This window comes from Gouania willdenowi, chromosome 18 (assembly GCF_900634775.1).
Source record: "Gouania willdenowi chromosome 18, fGouWil2.1, whole genome shotgun sequence".
Classification (NCBI taxonomy): Eukaryota; Metazoa; Chordata; class Actinopteri; order Blenniiformes; family Gobiesocidae; genus Gouania; species Gouania willdenowi.
Genome location: NC_041061.1, coordinates 19,415,200 through 19,430,316, shown reverse-complemented (window position 1 = coordinate 19,430,316; position 15,117 = coordinate 19,415,200). Strand labels below are relative to the sequence as shown.

The 15,117-nt window shown below is 38.2% G+C and overlaps 1 protein-coding gene across 4 annotated transcripts in view; it reads right to left on the bottom strand.

Moving 5' to 3' along the window:
- The window catches only part of LOC114480636 (interferon-induced very large GTPase 1-like), a 691,281-nt gene that overhangs the window by 319,187 nt on the left and 356,977 nt on the right, over positions 1-15,117 (bottom strand). For 2 of the 4 annotated variants that reach the window (XM_028474953.1, XM_028474952.1), the window contains exon 34: positions 11,104-14,342. The exons of the other annotated variants lie outside the window; for them this stretch is intronic. In XM_028474953.1, coding sequence (XP_028330754.1) covers positions 12,912-14,342 — 1,431 coding nt within the window. In that variant the 3' untranslated portion in view covers positions 11,104-12,911. Of the gene's footprint in view, positions 1-11,103; positions 14,343-15,117 lie in introns of those variants that run through there. 4 annotated transcript variants of the gene reach the window in all.

Here is a 15,117-nt window from a genome sequence, read left to right as displayed (position 1 = left end):
CAATTCTCGGTGTAGGATAGGAATCAAAGAGTGATATAGAATTAAGGTACCTAAAGTCTATGCAAAACCTTATGGTTCCGTCCTTCTTTGGAACCAGGACCACAGGGTTACACCACTCGCTTTTCGAAACTTCAATGATCCCCAGGGACAGCATTAGGTCAACCTCCTTCTTTAACGAGATCCGCAGGGGCTCAGGAATCCTGTAACTGAGTCTTTTAATAGTAGCACAATCTTGGAGTACAATATCATGCTCAACAATATCAGTTCTTCCTGGGTTTTGCTGAAAAACATCCATTTTACAAAGTGTGCTCACCTGGCCTCTTTGTTCTTGTGGGAGGTATGTTAAATCAAAGTCCTGACCAGAAGCTGCAGATGGAAGGTATTGCTCTTCAACCTCCTCCTCTTCTTCCACTCCTCTAATTAGCATCACACTCCTTCCAGGCCTCTCCACCCACTCTTTCAGTAAATTTATATGCAGATTTTACTTGTACATAGTCAAGTGAATTTTCAAAGTCCATGTGCACATATGCCCCTCTTGCTTTCCCTGTTAATAATGGAATTAGATGGAATACCCAATCAGATTTAGGCCATCGGCATGCAAGGGCGATACGTTCAAATGTGATCAAAAAATGTTCCATATCATCATTATCTGTTAGTTTTTCCATTCTAGGTTCATGACAAGTGTGGGACTGACCAGTCAGAGTTTGTGAGGAAGCCATGTGCTCTGCTTTAGCCTGTGCATCAGAAAAGTCAGCTTGACAAGATTCAGATCCTGGCTCTCTACTTGATAGTGGATCGGTGTTTTTACTACTCACTTCTAACTGCAAGAGTTGAAACTTGTGTTCCAGAGCTGCAAATTGTTGCTGTTGTTTGACCTCTCAAACATTCTGCTGCCCCATGTGTGTCTGAAGAATGGCCATTAGGTCTGAGAGTGTTGGCTCCTCCCCTTCTTCCTCAGTGCCCTTTACCTCTCCAGAATCTCTATTTTCCTCCATTTCTCCTTCAGAGTCTTTACTTTCTACTACTCCATGTGGTTCTTTCCGGGGTCGTCCTCTTCCTCTCACAGGCATTCCCAAAAAAAAAAAATTGAAGGTATGATCCAAAAAATGATCAATGAAGAGAGAAAAAAAACCTTGTCCTCACTGGCTGATTCCACCACTGCCACCAATTGTTAGGGTCCAAGCAGTGAGGCAAGGAGACAACAGCGTTACATTTCCAAAAAAGGTGCTTTATTGGCCACAGACTAACACAGGCCAAGAACAGAGGTATCATGTGCAACCAGAACTAACACAAAACCAACTGCCTCAAATGAGACAGGAGTCAACTTAAATAGTTTGGACCATACCAAATATAAATAAGGAGAAACACAGGGGATAAACACCCAAAACTAAGGGACAAACACAGCCCCCTTAACCTCAGTCCCCCTCTGCAATGGTCTGGTCCACTTAAGGCCGCCTCCAGCTCTCTCCAGGCCAGCCCCTCACCACCTCTGTTCTTAAAGGGACAGAGAATAATGTCAGTGTCAATCAAATGATTTAGGGGCTGTTACCTCTGTGTGGCCCGGCCATCACCTGATATGCAGGTGGAACGAGCAGAATGAGACTGACAGATGCCACTCTATTTTGTGCCAGAGACGGTCTGTTCTTTTATGATATCAGACACAATAACAGTCGAGCAATGAGCTTTTATGTGATGGTTTGTCAAAGTTATTAGCATTGTTGCCACAGCTACCATGACAAAGTATTTATTACTCCTTTAAAAGGTAACTTAGTTACTTGACTGATTAGTTGATGATAAAAGCATGGACCAGTTTCTCCTGATCTTTCTGAGTCGTTAAACCTTTCACTCTGGAGATGTTCTTTAGGTGGTAGAAGAATGATTTTGTCATAGATTTGATCTGACTGAATGTCAGATCGGAGTCCATTGAAACACCAAGGTTTAAGACTAGGTTTTAGTTTTTAAAGATCGAGACTCAAGATACTCGCTGACAGCAGTCTTTTTTTCCTTGTTACCAAAGACAATCACCTCCATCTTGTCATGATTTAATTGAAGGAAGTTTTCACTCATTTATCTTTTCTAAGCAGTCAAACAACACCTCTATGGGACCATAATCTTCTGGGTTCAGTGATAGATATATAGTTGTGTCATCTGTGTAGCTCTGATAACCAACCTTACAGTCATGTAGAGTTTGTCTTAAAGGAAGCATAAAAATAATAAACAGAAGCAGTCCATGAACAGAGCCCTGAGGAGCCCCACAGGCAGTGTTGTGCTAGTTACTGAAAAAAGTAACTAGTTATTGTTACTAGTTACTTCATTCACAAAGTAACTCAGTTACTATTTTGATTACTTACACCAAAAAGTAATGCGTTACTGGAAAATGTAACTTTTGAGTTACTTAGAATTAAAGAATGTATTATTTATTTTGGGTCATTTGTATCCATACAGCTTCATATCAGTGCTGTAATAATATAATAATCCACTGCTGATCAACTGCTATAAAACAACCATAAATGATGTGCATATAAAGCACAAAACAGCTGCTCCAAAATTAAAACAGTAAATTTTCAGCCTTAGCACAGTAATGTAAAGTATGCTGTGCATATTCCAGGTGCACATTCTGCTGTTGAAAATGCTTACAAAAATAAATGTGGAAACTAAATCACAGCATTTTTCTCAGCTACACAATGCTAAACATATCAGTCTAACGAGCTGCTGTTAGCAGTGACTTAGCAGCAGCGACAGGCTTTTTATTTACAACAACATACCGTGCAATAGTTTGGCTGACCTGTCCCTGGATAACAGTCACAGTCCATTAAAATCTAGCCGCAGCATTAGCTTAGCTTCACGGATGCATCTTTTGGAGACAAAAATAATGCGCGTATTTCCACTCTGAGAAGCAGGTCCTTGACTCGCCATGATGGGCGCACGTGATGTAAATAGAAACACGCTGACAATGCTGCTTCTTCTACTGGTTAACCGTGTTTGGCGTCCCGCAAAAATATGTAGCGCCACTGTAAACAGGAAGTACACTGCAGCTAGCAAAGTAACAGACAAACACACATATAGTAATGGTAATGGCGTTATTTCTTCAGAAAAATATTACGTTACAGTACTCGTTACTGTCAAAAGTGCCAACACTGCCCACAGGACATTGTTAATTCGTCAGATTCAAAGTTTTCAATGCAAACAAAATAACTGACACCCCAACTTAAACCATTGCAATACTTTTCCATTTAGTCCAACCCACATTTGCAATCTCTGCAAAAAAATGTTATGATTCTTGGGGGTGGATTTACAAAAGGTTTAGTGATATTAAAATGTGTGCAAACATCACTACACACGCTAATAAGGAGGACAAAGCCAGACTGCGCCCTCATTCCATTTAGCGCGTTTCCCTTTAATGATAATGCATAGTAGGCAGATCTCCCAGGGGGAGCAAAAATATGAGAGGAGTAAATGCAAATAAATTAATGCAGGGGACGCAATACAATTTATGAAATCTGGAACTGTTTGAGGGGATTGTTTTTGTATGGAAAAATAGTACAACTGAGAAGCAGATGCAGACACACATTTGACAGAAAACACAGCGGAGATGGAAAAAAGGTGTGTTATAATAATGGTATTGTGCTGTTTGAGGGTGAGGGTAGGAGACAATAACAAGTTAATAATTGTCAAATATGTGGAGTAAAGGAACAATATTTAGATATATACATATATACATAACATACATACAGTACATATACAAAATAAAATTGAGAGAAAAGAGGGGAAAAAAGAACAAAGAGAAATAAATGAAGAAATAGAATAAACAATAATCAGTAAAAAGATGTAGCTAATTAAATTATTTTGCACAATTTATAAATTCCTTATGAATATAATCCTTTTTGATTTCTGATTATTTTTAGGCCTAAACAACACAGATTTCTTGTTTGTCAGGCAGGTTAGTGGTTGTGGAGTAAAGAGGTTTCCCGCTCGCTCCATGCAACAACATACAGCCATTGCAGCAGCAGACGAGTACATTTACAGTCTGACAGAAACAAGGAGGAAATATGGTATTGAAATGTCTTTAATCCAAGACGAGGGAGCTGACTTGTATGGATCTGCGTAACTTTTCCAAATATCGTGCTCTTTCCTGTCGACCAAATCCTTCCCGTATGCCTTTGTATCTATAATGCAATTTGAGGAACTTTTCCGTGGGTTATCCATGGCAGTGCTTACCTCCGAGTGCCTCCAACATGTAGTGTTTACCTCCAATTGGCGCCAACATGGCCGCGCAACCGGGTTACTGCCCAGAATGTGACGTCGGTGAAAACCCTCTGTAGAGTCGCGTATCGTAGATGGTGCAGTGACTCAGGTTTGTCAGCTGACCAATTCATTGTAATTTATTTATTTTATTTATTAGTTTATTTGACAGGGACAGTACACAATAACTCATTCAGTGCCGGTCATTTTCAGATTCTCTACCCCCCTCAGTGCCAGCCGTTTTTGAGCATTTTGACTGATTTTAAAGACCCACAGAAACTATGACTATCTGAAATCTGACACAAGATTCTGAAAGATTGATGCCTCTACTTTCATAAAAAAAAACACATTTGTTTTGGTTTTGTTCTTTTGTAATCAACCATTGAATAGAGAATCTTAAGTTTCAGAGCAAAAAGCTGAGAAAACAGCCTTGTCAGTGACTTTAAACCTATTATTTTTTTGCTTTAGTGACAATTCTAACATCTGAACATTGTTTCCTTATATAAAACAAAAAAAACACCGAGACAGGGCTTTTGATGGCAAAATTATTATTATTTTGCTATCTGGGTCAGAGTTGAATGGATTTCTTACTGTATTTTGGTGTTCCTCCAAGTTTCTCTCCCGTGAGTCTGTACACACGTAACTTCCTCTTCCTCCCCGACACACAAAGATGACCCGTTTGGCCCGGTTAGTTGATGGTTTTATCTCACGATCACAACATTATCAATAATCCACTCAGGTCCACACATGCTCTGTGTTAGTATGTGGAGTGTGAGCTGCTGGATACGTCACAATATCACTCGATCCTGCTTCTTTCCTGCTTAGCTTGTTACACCCCGAAAAGGGAATAAACATATTAGGAAGGACACGGGAAAACAATTAGGATTTTATAACTTTTATTCATAACTGTTAACTATTATTTTACTTCTCCAAAAAAAAAAAGAAAGTTCAGGAACCTGAAGAACAGAATAATGTTAAACACAAATAAAGGAAACAAAAAACCCCAAACCATCCCATATCCTTTAACTAATTAACTTTAAACCAAGTTTACCTGGTGGGCCGGCCAAAAAGAAGAAAAAGATGCGGTACTGGGCCAACCCTATACAGGGCCGTAGAAGCCAGTACCACATCCAAACTAAGAAAGAAAACCCAATCTACTCCTGAAAACCAACTGAAAACGAAAACAGGACAGCCGGTCCCATCAGAAACAAACTAAACATACCTAAACCCCAAAAAGAGAAGCGCAGGTGGAGGAGCAGGAACAGACCTCCGCCCAGCTCCGCGTCTGCAAGTGAATGAGCGAGAGAGAGAGAGCGCGCACTCCAGGCCCAGCCTATTTATAGGCGGAGCCGTAGGCTTTTCAAGCGCCTGAAACAAAAAATCCCCAAATTGGAAAACAGTATAAAAATAAAGAAAAGGTAATTTAATCACAACCAAAAACTACCTTATAACCAAGAAATAAAAAGAACAATGTCTTAAAGTCTTATAAATGTATAATATAATAAACACAAAGAAACTTGCAAATACCTAACAGCTGGGTAGCATCAGTGGCTAATCTATCATCTATAGGTGCACTCCTGCCATCTTCAGGGAACAGTTGGTCACTACAACACCCCACGGCTTAGATATTGATGAGGGACCTCCGCCAGGGTGTTTTCTTGAAATCTTCGTGAAAAAACGAAAATTACGAGTTACTCGTCAATGGTGCTGAGCGTTTGGATTTGAAATGACGAGATCTCGTCGGGGGCACTGAGTGAGTTAATGAATATTTCTGTAAATGTGTCAGTATTATCTGCAAAGCTAGTTTTCAACTGTTGTCCCTGGGGAAGGTGTATAATGCCAACAAAAATTATAAAACACTTACATTTAAAAAAGTTGAGGCTATTTACATAACATAACATTGTTTCATACAATTCAGTAATTCATACATTGATAACATCTGAATATTTGTTCTGTGACTTGCACAATAAAATAGAGATTTTATTTTAAGGGCAGGTCATACAGTTCAAACAGAGGACATTATGAGGAAAAACATGGACAGTTATTATTTCCAAAGCAACACCTGTTTATAGGATCCTGATACTTGGCTCAGTCATGCACCAGGAGTTCTGTAGGGTCTAATGAGCACATTGTTGATCTGATTTTAACCAGTTTTTTAATTGAGTCCTGAATGTGTTAAACATGGGGCATTTTCTTACAGTGAGAGGGATGCTGTTCCAGATGTTACAGTCCCTGACTGAAAGAACAGTCTGGCCAAAGGTGGTTTGTCTGTAAGGCACTTATGGTGAAGTTTAACTAACATATTTTTTGGACTATAAGGCGCACAGGATTATAAGGCGAACTATCAATGAATGGGTCTGTCTGGGTCTGTTCATTCATAAGGTGCACCAGACTATAAGGCACACCGGTTTGTTATTATCATTATTATTATTAAGACGCATTAAGCGAAACAAAATAGTCAGATAAGTCAAACTTTATTCAACTCATTAACAATAACTCTCAACATTGTTCAGGTTTAACACATAAAATATAGAACAATACACTCACTTTTTCAGTTCAGTATGTTGAAGCACAGTACAGGTACATATCACTCCATGAGGCTCCTGACTACGGTAGCCCTAAAGTGCCAAAAATCCATCAAGCAGTGCAGCTTCATAGTTTACCAAAGTTGTACTAAAATATTTTGACATATTAACTTCATATGTAAGGCGCACCTGATTATAAGCGCACTGTCAATTTTTGAGAAAATTAAAGGATTTTAAGTGTGCCTTATAGTCTGAAAAATACGGTAATAGAACATACTGTATATTCATCTGAGAACTGATGATGTCTGTGCGTCATGACCCTGGCTGTGTGCACTGAAGTGTATATGACAATGAAGTAGTGAATCTCAATCCATTTATTTAATTTTAAATGTATTTTAAAAAGGCCTATATTTTGTCCAAAAAAAAAAACTATTTTTTCACAGGACCCCCTGTTCAAAATTACTTCCAGCAGCCCTGTATGGAAGCCTTTTTTCGCCACTGAAAAAAAAAAAAAAATATGGCAAGTTATAATTATGAGTTAGTAAGTCATATTTATGAGAAAATTATTTTGAATGCAAATTTGCAGAAACGTACAAAAATGTGACGGAAACATATGTACCATGTGTTAAATTCTAAGAACTGAATAAACAGCCTAAATATGTGTTTTGAATGAATTATTATTCAAAGTGTAGTGTTGACTAGTGTTGTGGTAGTCGAGACCGGTCTTAACGGTCTCGGTCTCGTCTCGGACTCTGAAGCATTTTGACTCGGTCTTGTCTCGGACTCGGGATTTTACGTCAAGACCGTTCGAGTCTCGGCTTGTCTTGGTCTTAACTCGGTCTCGGCTCCCGAAAGTCTTGATCTTGTCTTAGTCTCTGTGCATTCTGGTCTCAGGCAAGTCTTGGTCTCGGATAGTGTGGTCATTAACACAACACTCGTGTTGACAGACTGCTGCAAATGCTCAGTTTGTCTCATAAGTATGATCTTCTTTCTCATAATTATGACTTTCTGTCTCATAATTATGACTTTACTAACGCATAATTATGACTATCTGTGTTTGTTTGTTTTTTTGTTTTTTTTTAGTGGAGAAAATGGGCTTCTATACTTTTCTCCCCATAGTAGCTCACATTACTGAAGAAAACTCTGGATTTTACACTGTTGGTTTAGTGTAGTGGTTCTCCAACTTTTTTTTGGCTCAAGTACCCCCTTTGTGTTATTTCTGAATCCATGTACCCCCCCTTTGTCTGACAACAGCATTTTGCTTAGAAAACTATTTAAAAACAACTATAGAGCATAATGATGAATGAATGAGTGATAACACACATTTTAAATAACCTCAGTTTATAATAAGTGGAAAAACACTATTTAGTGCACTGGTTCCAAGCTTTTTTGGCTCGTGACCTCATTTTGATATCAAGAAATTCTGGCGACCCCAAAGTAGTTTTTGGTAATTTGAGTGCAGATTTTTTATTTTTTCAATTATAATAATAATAATAATAATAATAATAATAATAATAAGATAATCTTTTATTCATTTTGCAATAGATGAATTGACAGTGTTAGAGCAGCAAAGAAGGACAGCAAAAGAAAATCACTGTGCAAAAATTAAACAGAGCCAGTAAGATGTAAGTCTGTATACACTGTATGAACATTATCATGCACACAGTGCATATAAGGAAGGACATGTTATTGCACAAGTGTTCCCATAAATTTTTACTGTAATGCAAATCAAGTTTCCACAGGGTCTGCCTTCCTGATGGAAAATAAATGGTGCTTGTTGTTTCATTTAAGTACAAAAGAGCAAGAAAGCTACTTTCAGCTGCTATCAGTAATAGTCTGACAGTTAGTTTGAACTACGTGACCAGTTAATAGAAAATTACATACATTTGTAAAAACAGAACCACAGAAAACTGAAGGCAAACTATTTCCATAATATGTATAACAGAAAGCCAGTTTCATCAAGCTTTTGAGTCCAGCTCAGCCACATCAGCTCTAAAAGGCATTAAACATTTTAAATATAAAACAACTCATTATTATATAGGAACAAGCAAAATGTTGTTTACACTTTCTGTGTTGTATTTCATAATAACAACTCTTTAGCAAATTAAAATAATAATTTGTAACATAAAACATGTTAATGATCATCATGTTGCACTGGTCCCGTTTGTGGAAAACTATTTTTTTTTTTATCAAATACCTCAAAGTAAAACTCAGATGCAGTTTATGAAAGTTTGTGGCTGAAAGTCAACAGATGTGCTGTTTCAGATAAAATATCTTAACATCTTTGTCATGTTGTAGGCGTTCATCAATGATTAATATCTCCTGAATAAATATTATGGTAATCACTTCTTTTGGCCATTTTGTCACTTTAATTTCCACATTTATTATTTAAACTGTGGTCATTATTTAGTTTCATAAAGGAATGTTGAATGTTTTTTCTACCAATGAAGCCCTTTGAACAGTAACAAAAGTATATTTTGGGTGTGAGTCCTTCTATCTTCAGGGTTTGCTCGTCTTGCACAGTCTGTGACTTCAGCCACTAGAGCAGAGGTGACAAACTCATTTTCACCCAGGGGCCAAATAAAGAGCTGTTTCATCACAAGTGGGTTTCTTGGTTTAGGCAGGAAAATTACCAATTTCAACATTAATGCGACCATATTTTCAAAGCAATAAGAGACACATCAGTCCCTGCAGGATGTTCTCTTTTAAATTGCATATATTTTGGGAAAATTATGTTTCAAAAATGTAAGAAAATTTGCAGAATTTTTGAACAAATTTAGATATAAAATCGAGGCAATGAACTGTGTGCAACTGAATTAGTTGTTCATTTACACAAACACTACCATTTTAATTTCTGTTTAGGGCCGAACTGGATTCTCTAAAGAGTCGGATTTGGCCCCCGGACTTTGAGTTTGACACGCGCACTAGGGTGTCAGTTGTGCACTGTTTAAAGGCAGGCTTATTTTGAGCCAATTTTCGACTTGTGCATCTTTTTTGTGGGATCGTGCGAGTCTCGGCTAAATTGTGTGTCATGCATTGTGTAGTATAGATGGGGTCACGAGAAGCAACCAGCTCCCGATCAACAATCGTAGGTCGTAAGGAAATCAAACATGTTTGAAATCCAGTCGATACTCGTGAGGGTATCTCACAGTTGAAGCAGTGCCATGGACCAACTTACCATAAACGCTCACACTGCGTATGCGTGAACACCGTAGGACCACTGTAAAATTGACGGACTGTACTGCCTATGTCTGTCCATCCAGTTCCTGGTCCATCACATCGTTATCTTTTCTTTTTTAAAGCTCTTTTTGCTGAGATTTGCGAATGTCTCTCCACTTCCGGGTTTTTCTTCATCTGTTTTATTGGTGAAGCTTCAGAGTTCTTCTTCTTCTTCTAATTTGTATGTTGCATTTGCGGAAACAAAACCCCAACGTGTCGTGTATGAACGTACAGTGTGAGCAGTCAGATTGTGTCAGAGTGTTGGTCCGTACAGTGTGAGAATATGCATCGTGAGCTGCGCACATTCGGGCTCTGCACATGAGTCGCACAGTTTAAGCTGGAGCTGAGTACAACGATTGAAAAAATTGCACAGTGAATCCCCCTTAAGGGGCTGTGACGGCCACTGAGGAGAGCTCTTCTTCTCTGCTTCATGTCTACTATGAAAACGTAGAGTTGGAGCGGTTTTTTTTTGGTTACAGATTTTATCATCTTTTGGTAAACAAATAATGGTTACATTGGCGTCTTTAACTTTTCCTGATTTTTTTTTTAGAACAATCAAAAACAGCACAAATTGGCATTTTGACCAAAAAACCTGACTAAACTATCTGAAAAGCAGGCTGAATGCCTCACTCTAAAAGCAAACAATGGAATGTTTACAGTTTGTAGGGCAGTGTGACGTAATCAGTCACGTGATTTCAAGATGGTGGAACACAGTCTCTAAAATGTGTAGTAGTCTTCTTTTTTAAAAGTACAAAAATAATGTGTTTTGTTAGGCATATATCTTCTTAATGTAATCAATTAGAAGTCACCTGCTTGACAAAAGTTTTAGGACCTATATACACACTCCCTTGTAAGATGAATATATTGGCACAGAAAATATTGAATAATGGCAGACTATCAGCCACTATGGACTCACACTGTATGAGTCAACAATTTTTATTCTGCATTATATTGTTAATGTATGTTGAATATTTAACATTTTTAATTTACATTTTTTCCTGAAGTTTTTTGATTGGGGCGGTGCCCTAGCGCCCCTATTAACAAGCTGCTGTTGCTCATTACCCTGCATAGAATTAGGCAGGTTATGGAGATTAAGGAAGATATTTGGAACCACAAATATACCACAGACAGACTTTATTGATCAAAAAACAACAAACTGCTTATAATGAAGTTACATTGAATGATGCAAACATTAAACCCAATTAAACAACAGTTAGTTCCGACCAAGTAACAGTGCTGATATAGTGTTGCAACCGCACTAGGACTTCTTATGGATCATATCACTTTGCTGTACAGGTGATCTAAATACCATTAATTACCATTACATTGTGGGGTAACAACACCCCAGTACACTGTGTGCTCTCAACTTGTGGAACTATTTTTGTTGGTGGAGACAAATGATTAAAAAAACAAATCATATTATCTTGTCACTTATTACTGTTAAACAATAAAATGCATTTGTAGAACTGTAGAACTATGAAAGCAATATCACACTCGAGGTTATGCTGAAATATCAGTATTGGTGTGATTATCTACGGCACGAGACTGCTACGAATAAATCAAACCAGTGCTGATATTTCAGCACAACAGCACTTCCTCTCGTATGATATTGCTTAAACAAGAGAAAAAATTTACTCACACCACCTTAAATTCAACAATCAATTCAAACCCTCTTCAAATAAAGATTTATGAATAATGTAATTATTGGTTCAACTGATTATTTGCATAAAAAAAGATACAAAACAAAACATGGGAACAAAGAGTGATGATTGTACAATTACTTTGTAAATACTATGTGGTGCCAGTAATATAGAGTGTAATCCCAGAGTAGAATAACATATTTCAAATCAGATCAGATCTCATGAGGAATCGTGAAACTGTCACGTTTCTATAATCAGTCGTGCCAATACGATTTCCTTCTTTTTTCCATTTCTTGTGTTCAGCGAAACAACAATCACAACTTCCTTTTGTTAAAGTAAAAAAAAAACAAATCAATTGTCTAAAGAAGGGTCACATTACTGTTGTAAAAGTTTCACTAATACCCTTCTTGTCAGGGAAGGTTAGTACTGTAATTTCCGGTCTATAAGCCGCTACTTTTTTCCCGCGTTTTGAACTTTGCGGCTTAAACAATGACGCGGCTAATTTGTGGATTTTTCCAGTTTTCAAACTTCATGCCGCCAAAAAATTGAGTTCCGTCACATTAGACCATACGGACTAACATTAAATCATTTGCGCTCCCACTGAATCATTCTGATCAGTCATTTTGTCAGGAACACAACCTCAAAGACACAAAGAAGTATTGTTCAGAGAGAGAGAGAGAAAGCGCAGTGGCAGCCTGTATGAAGTAATAAAGTAAAAGTCAGCCAGTTTGTAACAGAAGGAAACAAACAGCTTAAAATTGTTAAAGGGGACATATTATACCCATTTTTCACCTTTTTAAACAGTTCCCTGTGGTCTAAATGATATATCTCAGACTCAGACTTTGAACTCGCCGTAAGCGGTATATCAGTCTGGTTCCAGTAAAATGTGACCATAAAAAGCTGTAAATTGACTGATATGTAGACGCGGGGCAGTGAGAAGGAAAACTTCATGTGGAGAAGGAAGTTTATCAGTTGAAACTCTCTCTCTGTTCAACCTAACCTCACGCAGCCCGCCTACCTGTAAGTTGTGGTTGGCTGAGTCGTTTGATGGGCAGCTTATATTACACTGTGGTCTTGATTTGGATTTTTCTTAAAAAAATGCTAAGTTATTGGAATGCGGCCAATATAACAGTGAGCATTGTAGTCTGGAAATTACGGTAGATTAGTAACCAATAAAGTCATAGAATAAGATCTTAACAACTTTCCAAACTTTGTGACTGCTTTTTCTACCTGATGATGGTAGAACTCATATTACATGTTCAGGAAAGGTGTATTATGGGCCAGTTTATAAGAATAGCTGCTTAAATCTTTTGTGAAGCTCTTTTAGTCGCTGCCGATGAGACACACCTGGGCTTTGCGTGGCGTCTTTTTGTGATTGTAAAGCTGGATCCTTGTGTCGAAAGGACTCTTTAAGGCTTTCTGCTGCCTGTTCGCAGGAAATACTTTCCCAGGTTTTAGGAATTTCAGCAGGCTTTGCATTATATGCAGTGGCAAAGTCTTGATTGTACTTTGTCATGACATATTTCCAGTAGTCTGATGCCTCCAGGCTCACATCAGGAGAAATCTTCCAGTCTGGGAAAATATCCTTGTAACGCTTATAAGGGTAAGGTTGGTTTTTTGTTTGCTGGCAACAAAATGGTCTTTTACTGATCACGTTAGAAGAGCATAAGTCAGTGACGAGCTTTTGTGTGGCAATCTTCCTGTATCTACCCAGACCTTCTGGCCGATGCAAAGATGCCGAGTGTTCATTGTGGGCTTTTCCTCCTGCATCGCAGGGCACCCAACAGAACGGACATTGTTTGCCACATCCAATCACTTTGATAAAAAGCTCATTCTGGGGCTTCATGTGAAGATTCTCTAACTTAGTTTGGATGCTTGTTTTTTTAAACTTGTCGCTTAGATCTTCTTTCATGTCCTTCAAACACTTTGTGAGTGAATCCGCAAATTGTTCCCAATTTGCGTTATTCAGGATCATAAAAGCACCAAGTGCATCTTGGGAAATTACCAGTTTGTCTTCAAGTTCTTTACAGATATCCGTGACAAATGTCATCAGGTTTGTGTCCTTCATCGCCTTTTGAATGGCATTCTCAATGCTATCGATGCTTGACTCAAGAAGTTGGTCTTCAAACTTGAAAAGTTTGGAGCTACTTAGAAAATGTTTCTCGATTCTTTTGAGTATCCAGTCCTTTACATATCTTTCATAACTATTTGTGTAGCTTAAAAAATCCTCAAATGTTTGCTTTAAATGCAAATCCAGTAAAATTGAATACTGAAAGTTGATTCGTGTGCTAAAATCCTGACATTTCAGCATCTCCTCAGTGATATTGAGGCCCAGTATACGATTGACACGGTCTTCCACAGCAGGCTTCAGACACTGATCTGCAAACTCTTCAGCCTTCTTCTGACACTGGTCTCGTTCATGGAAGACATCTTTGAAATCTGCACAAAACTTTTCCTTGTTTTTCATCAAACACCTGTATGGATCATTGGTTTGAAGAAAATACTGATGCATTACCAAAAAGTTTCTGGCTGCAAATCCACAGATGTGCTGTTTCAGATCAACTTCAAACTGAATGTCTGTCTTCACATCTGTGTCATTCTGTAGGCGTTCATCAATGATGTTCAATATCTCCTGAATGTAGGCATCATGGTAGTCACTTTTTTTGGCCATTTTCTCAATTATAGACATTTTGCAAACTTCAATGATGCTGTCTGCCCTTCTTTGTGAAGCCAATATGTGGTCTTGTGCATTGAGCCACAAATTTACATGATGTTCCCATTTCTTGAAAAAGCCTTCAGGTTTGTATTTGAATGGTTCCCGCCCACAATCTTGAAGTTCTTTCTGACTCAACAGTTCATTTGCATGGCTCCCTTTGTTTGACAGATTGGTTCTGAGGCAACGGGATACCTTGTTGAAAACATCTGTGGGTTTCTGTTCAGAAAAGGGTATTTTTTTCAGAATCTCATTCCACATCTTGTTAAATTCTTTTTCCAGTTGTTCATCACTCATTTTAATTTTTTTCTTTCGACATTCATTAATCAGTGCACACACTGCTTTTTCAATTTCTTTGGTATGGTTTTCCTTAATCCGGTCAATTTCCACCATTCCCTGTCTAATCTCTGCTGCTGCTGAGAGCTGATAAAGGACAGAGTTTTCCAATTCCCGTCGAAGACCCTTTGCACTGTTTTCAAATTCTGCTCTATGTCCTTCCACCAGGTGAACTTGACCCTCAGTTTGAGTGAAGTACTTTGTTAGATTATCCAGAAGTTTTTCCTCCCATTCATACAGCACTTTCTTAGCTTCAGTCTTTAAGCTTAAGAATAATTCATCCATCCTAAATGTTTGAGATTCTGCAGCAACGGTTCCAAAGTTGGATATTTTTGTCTCTGCATTTGTGCTCCAAATGTACATTTCCTTTTTGAACTCCCATTCCCATTTGTTGAACTCTGTACAAAGTCTCATGTAGGCGTCGGCTACGAGGCTGTTTCTG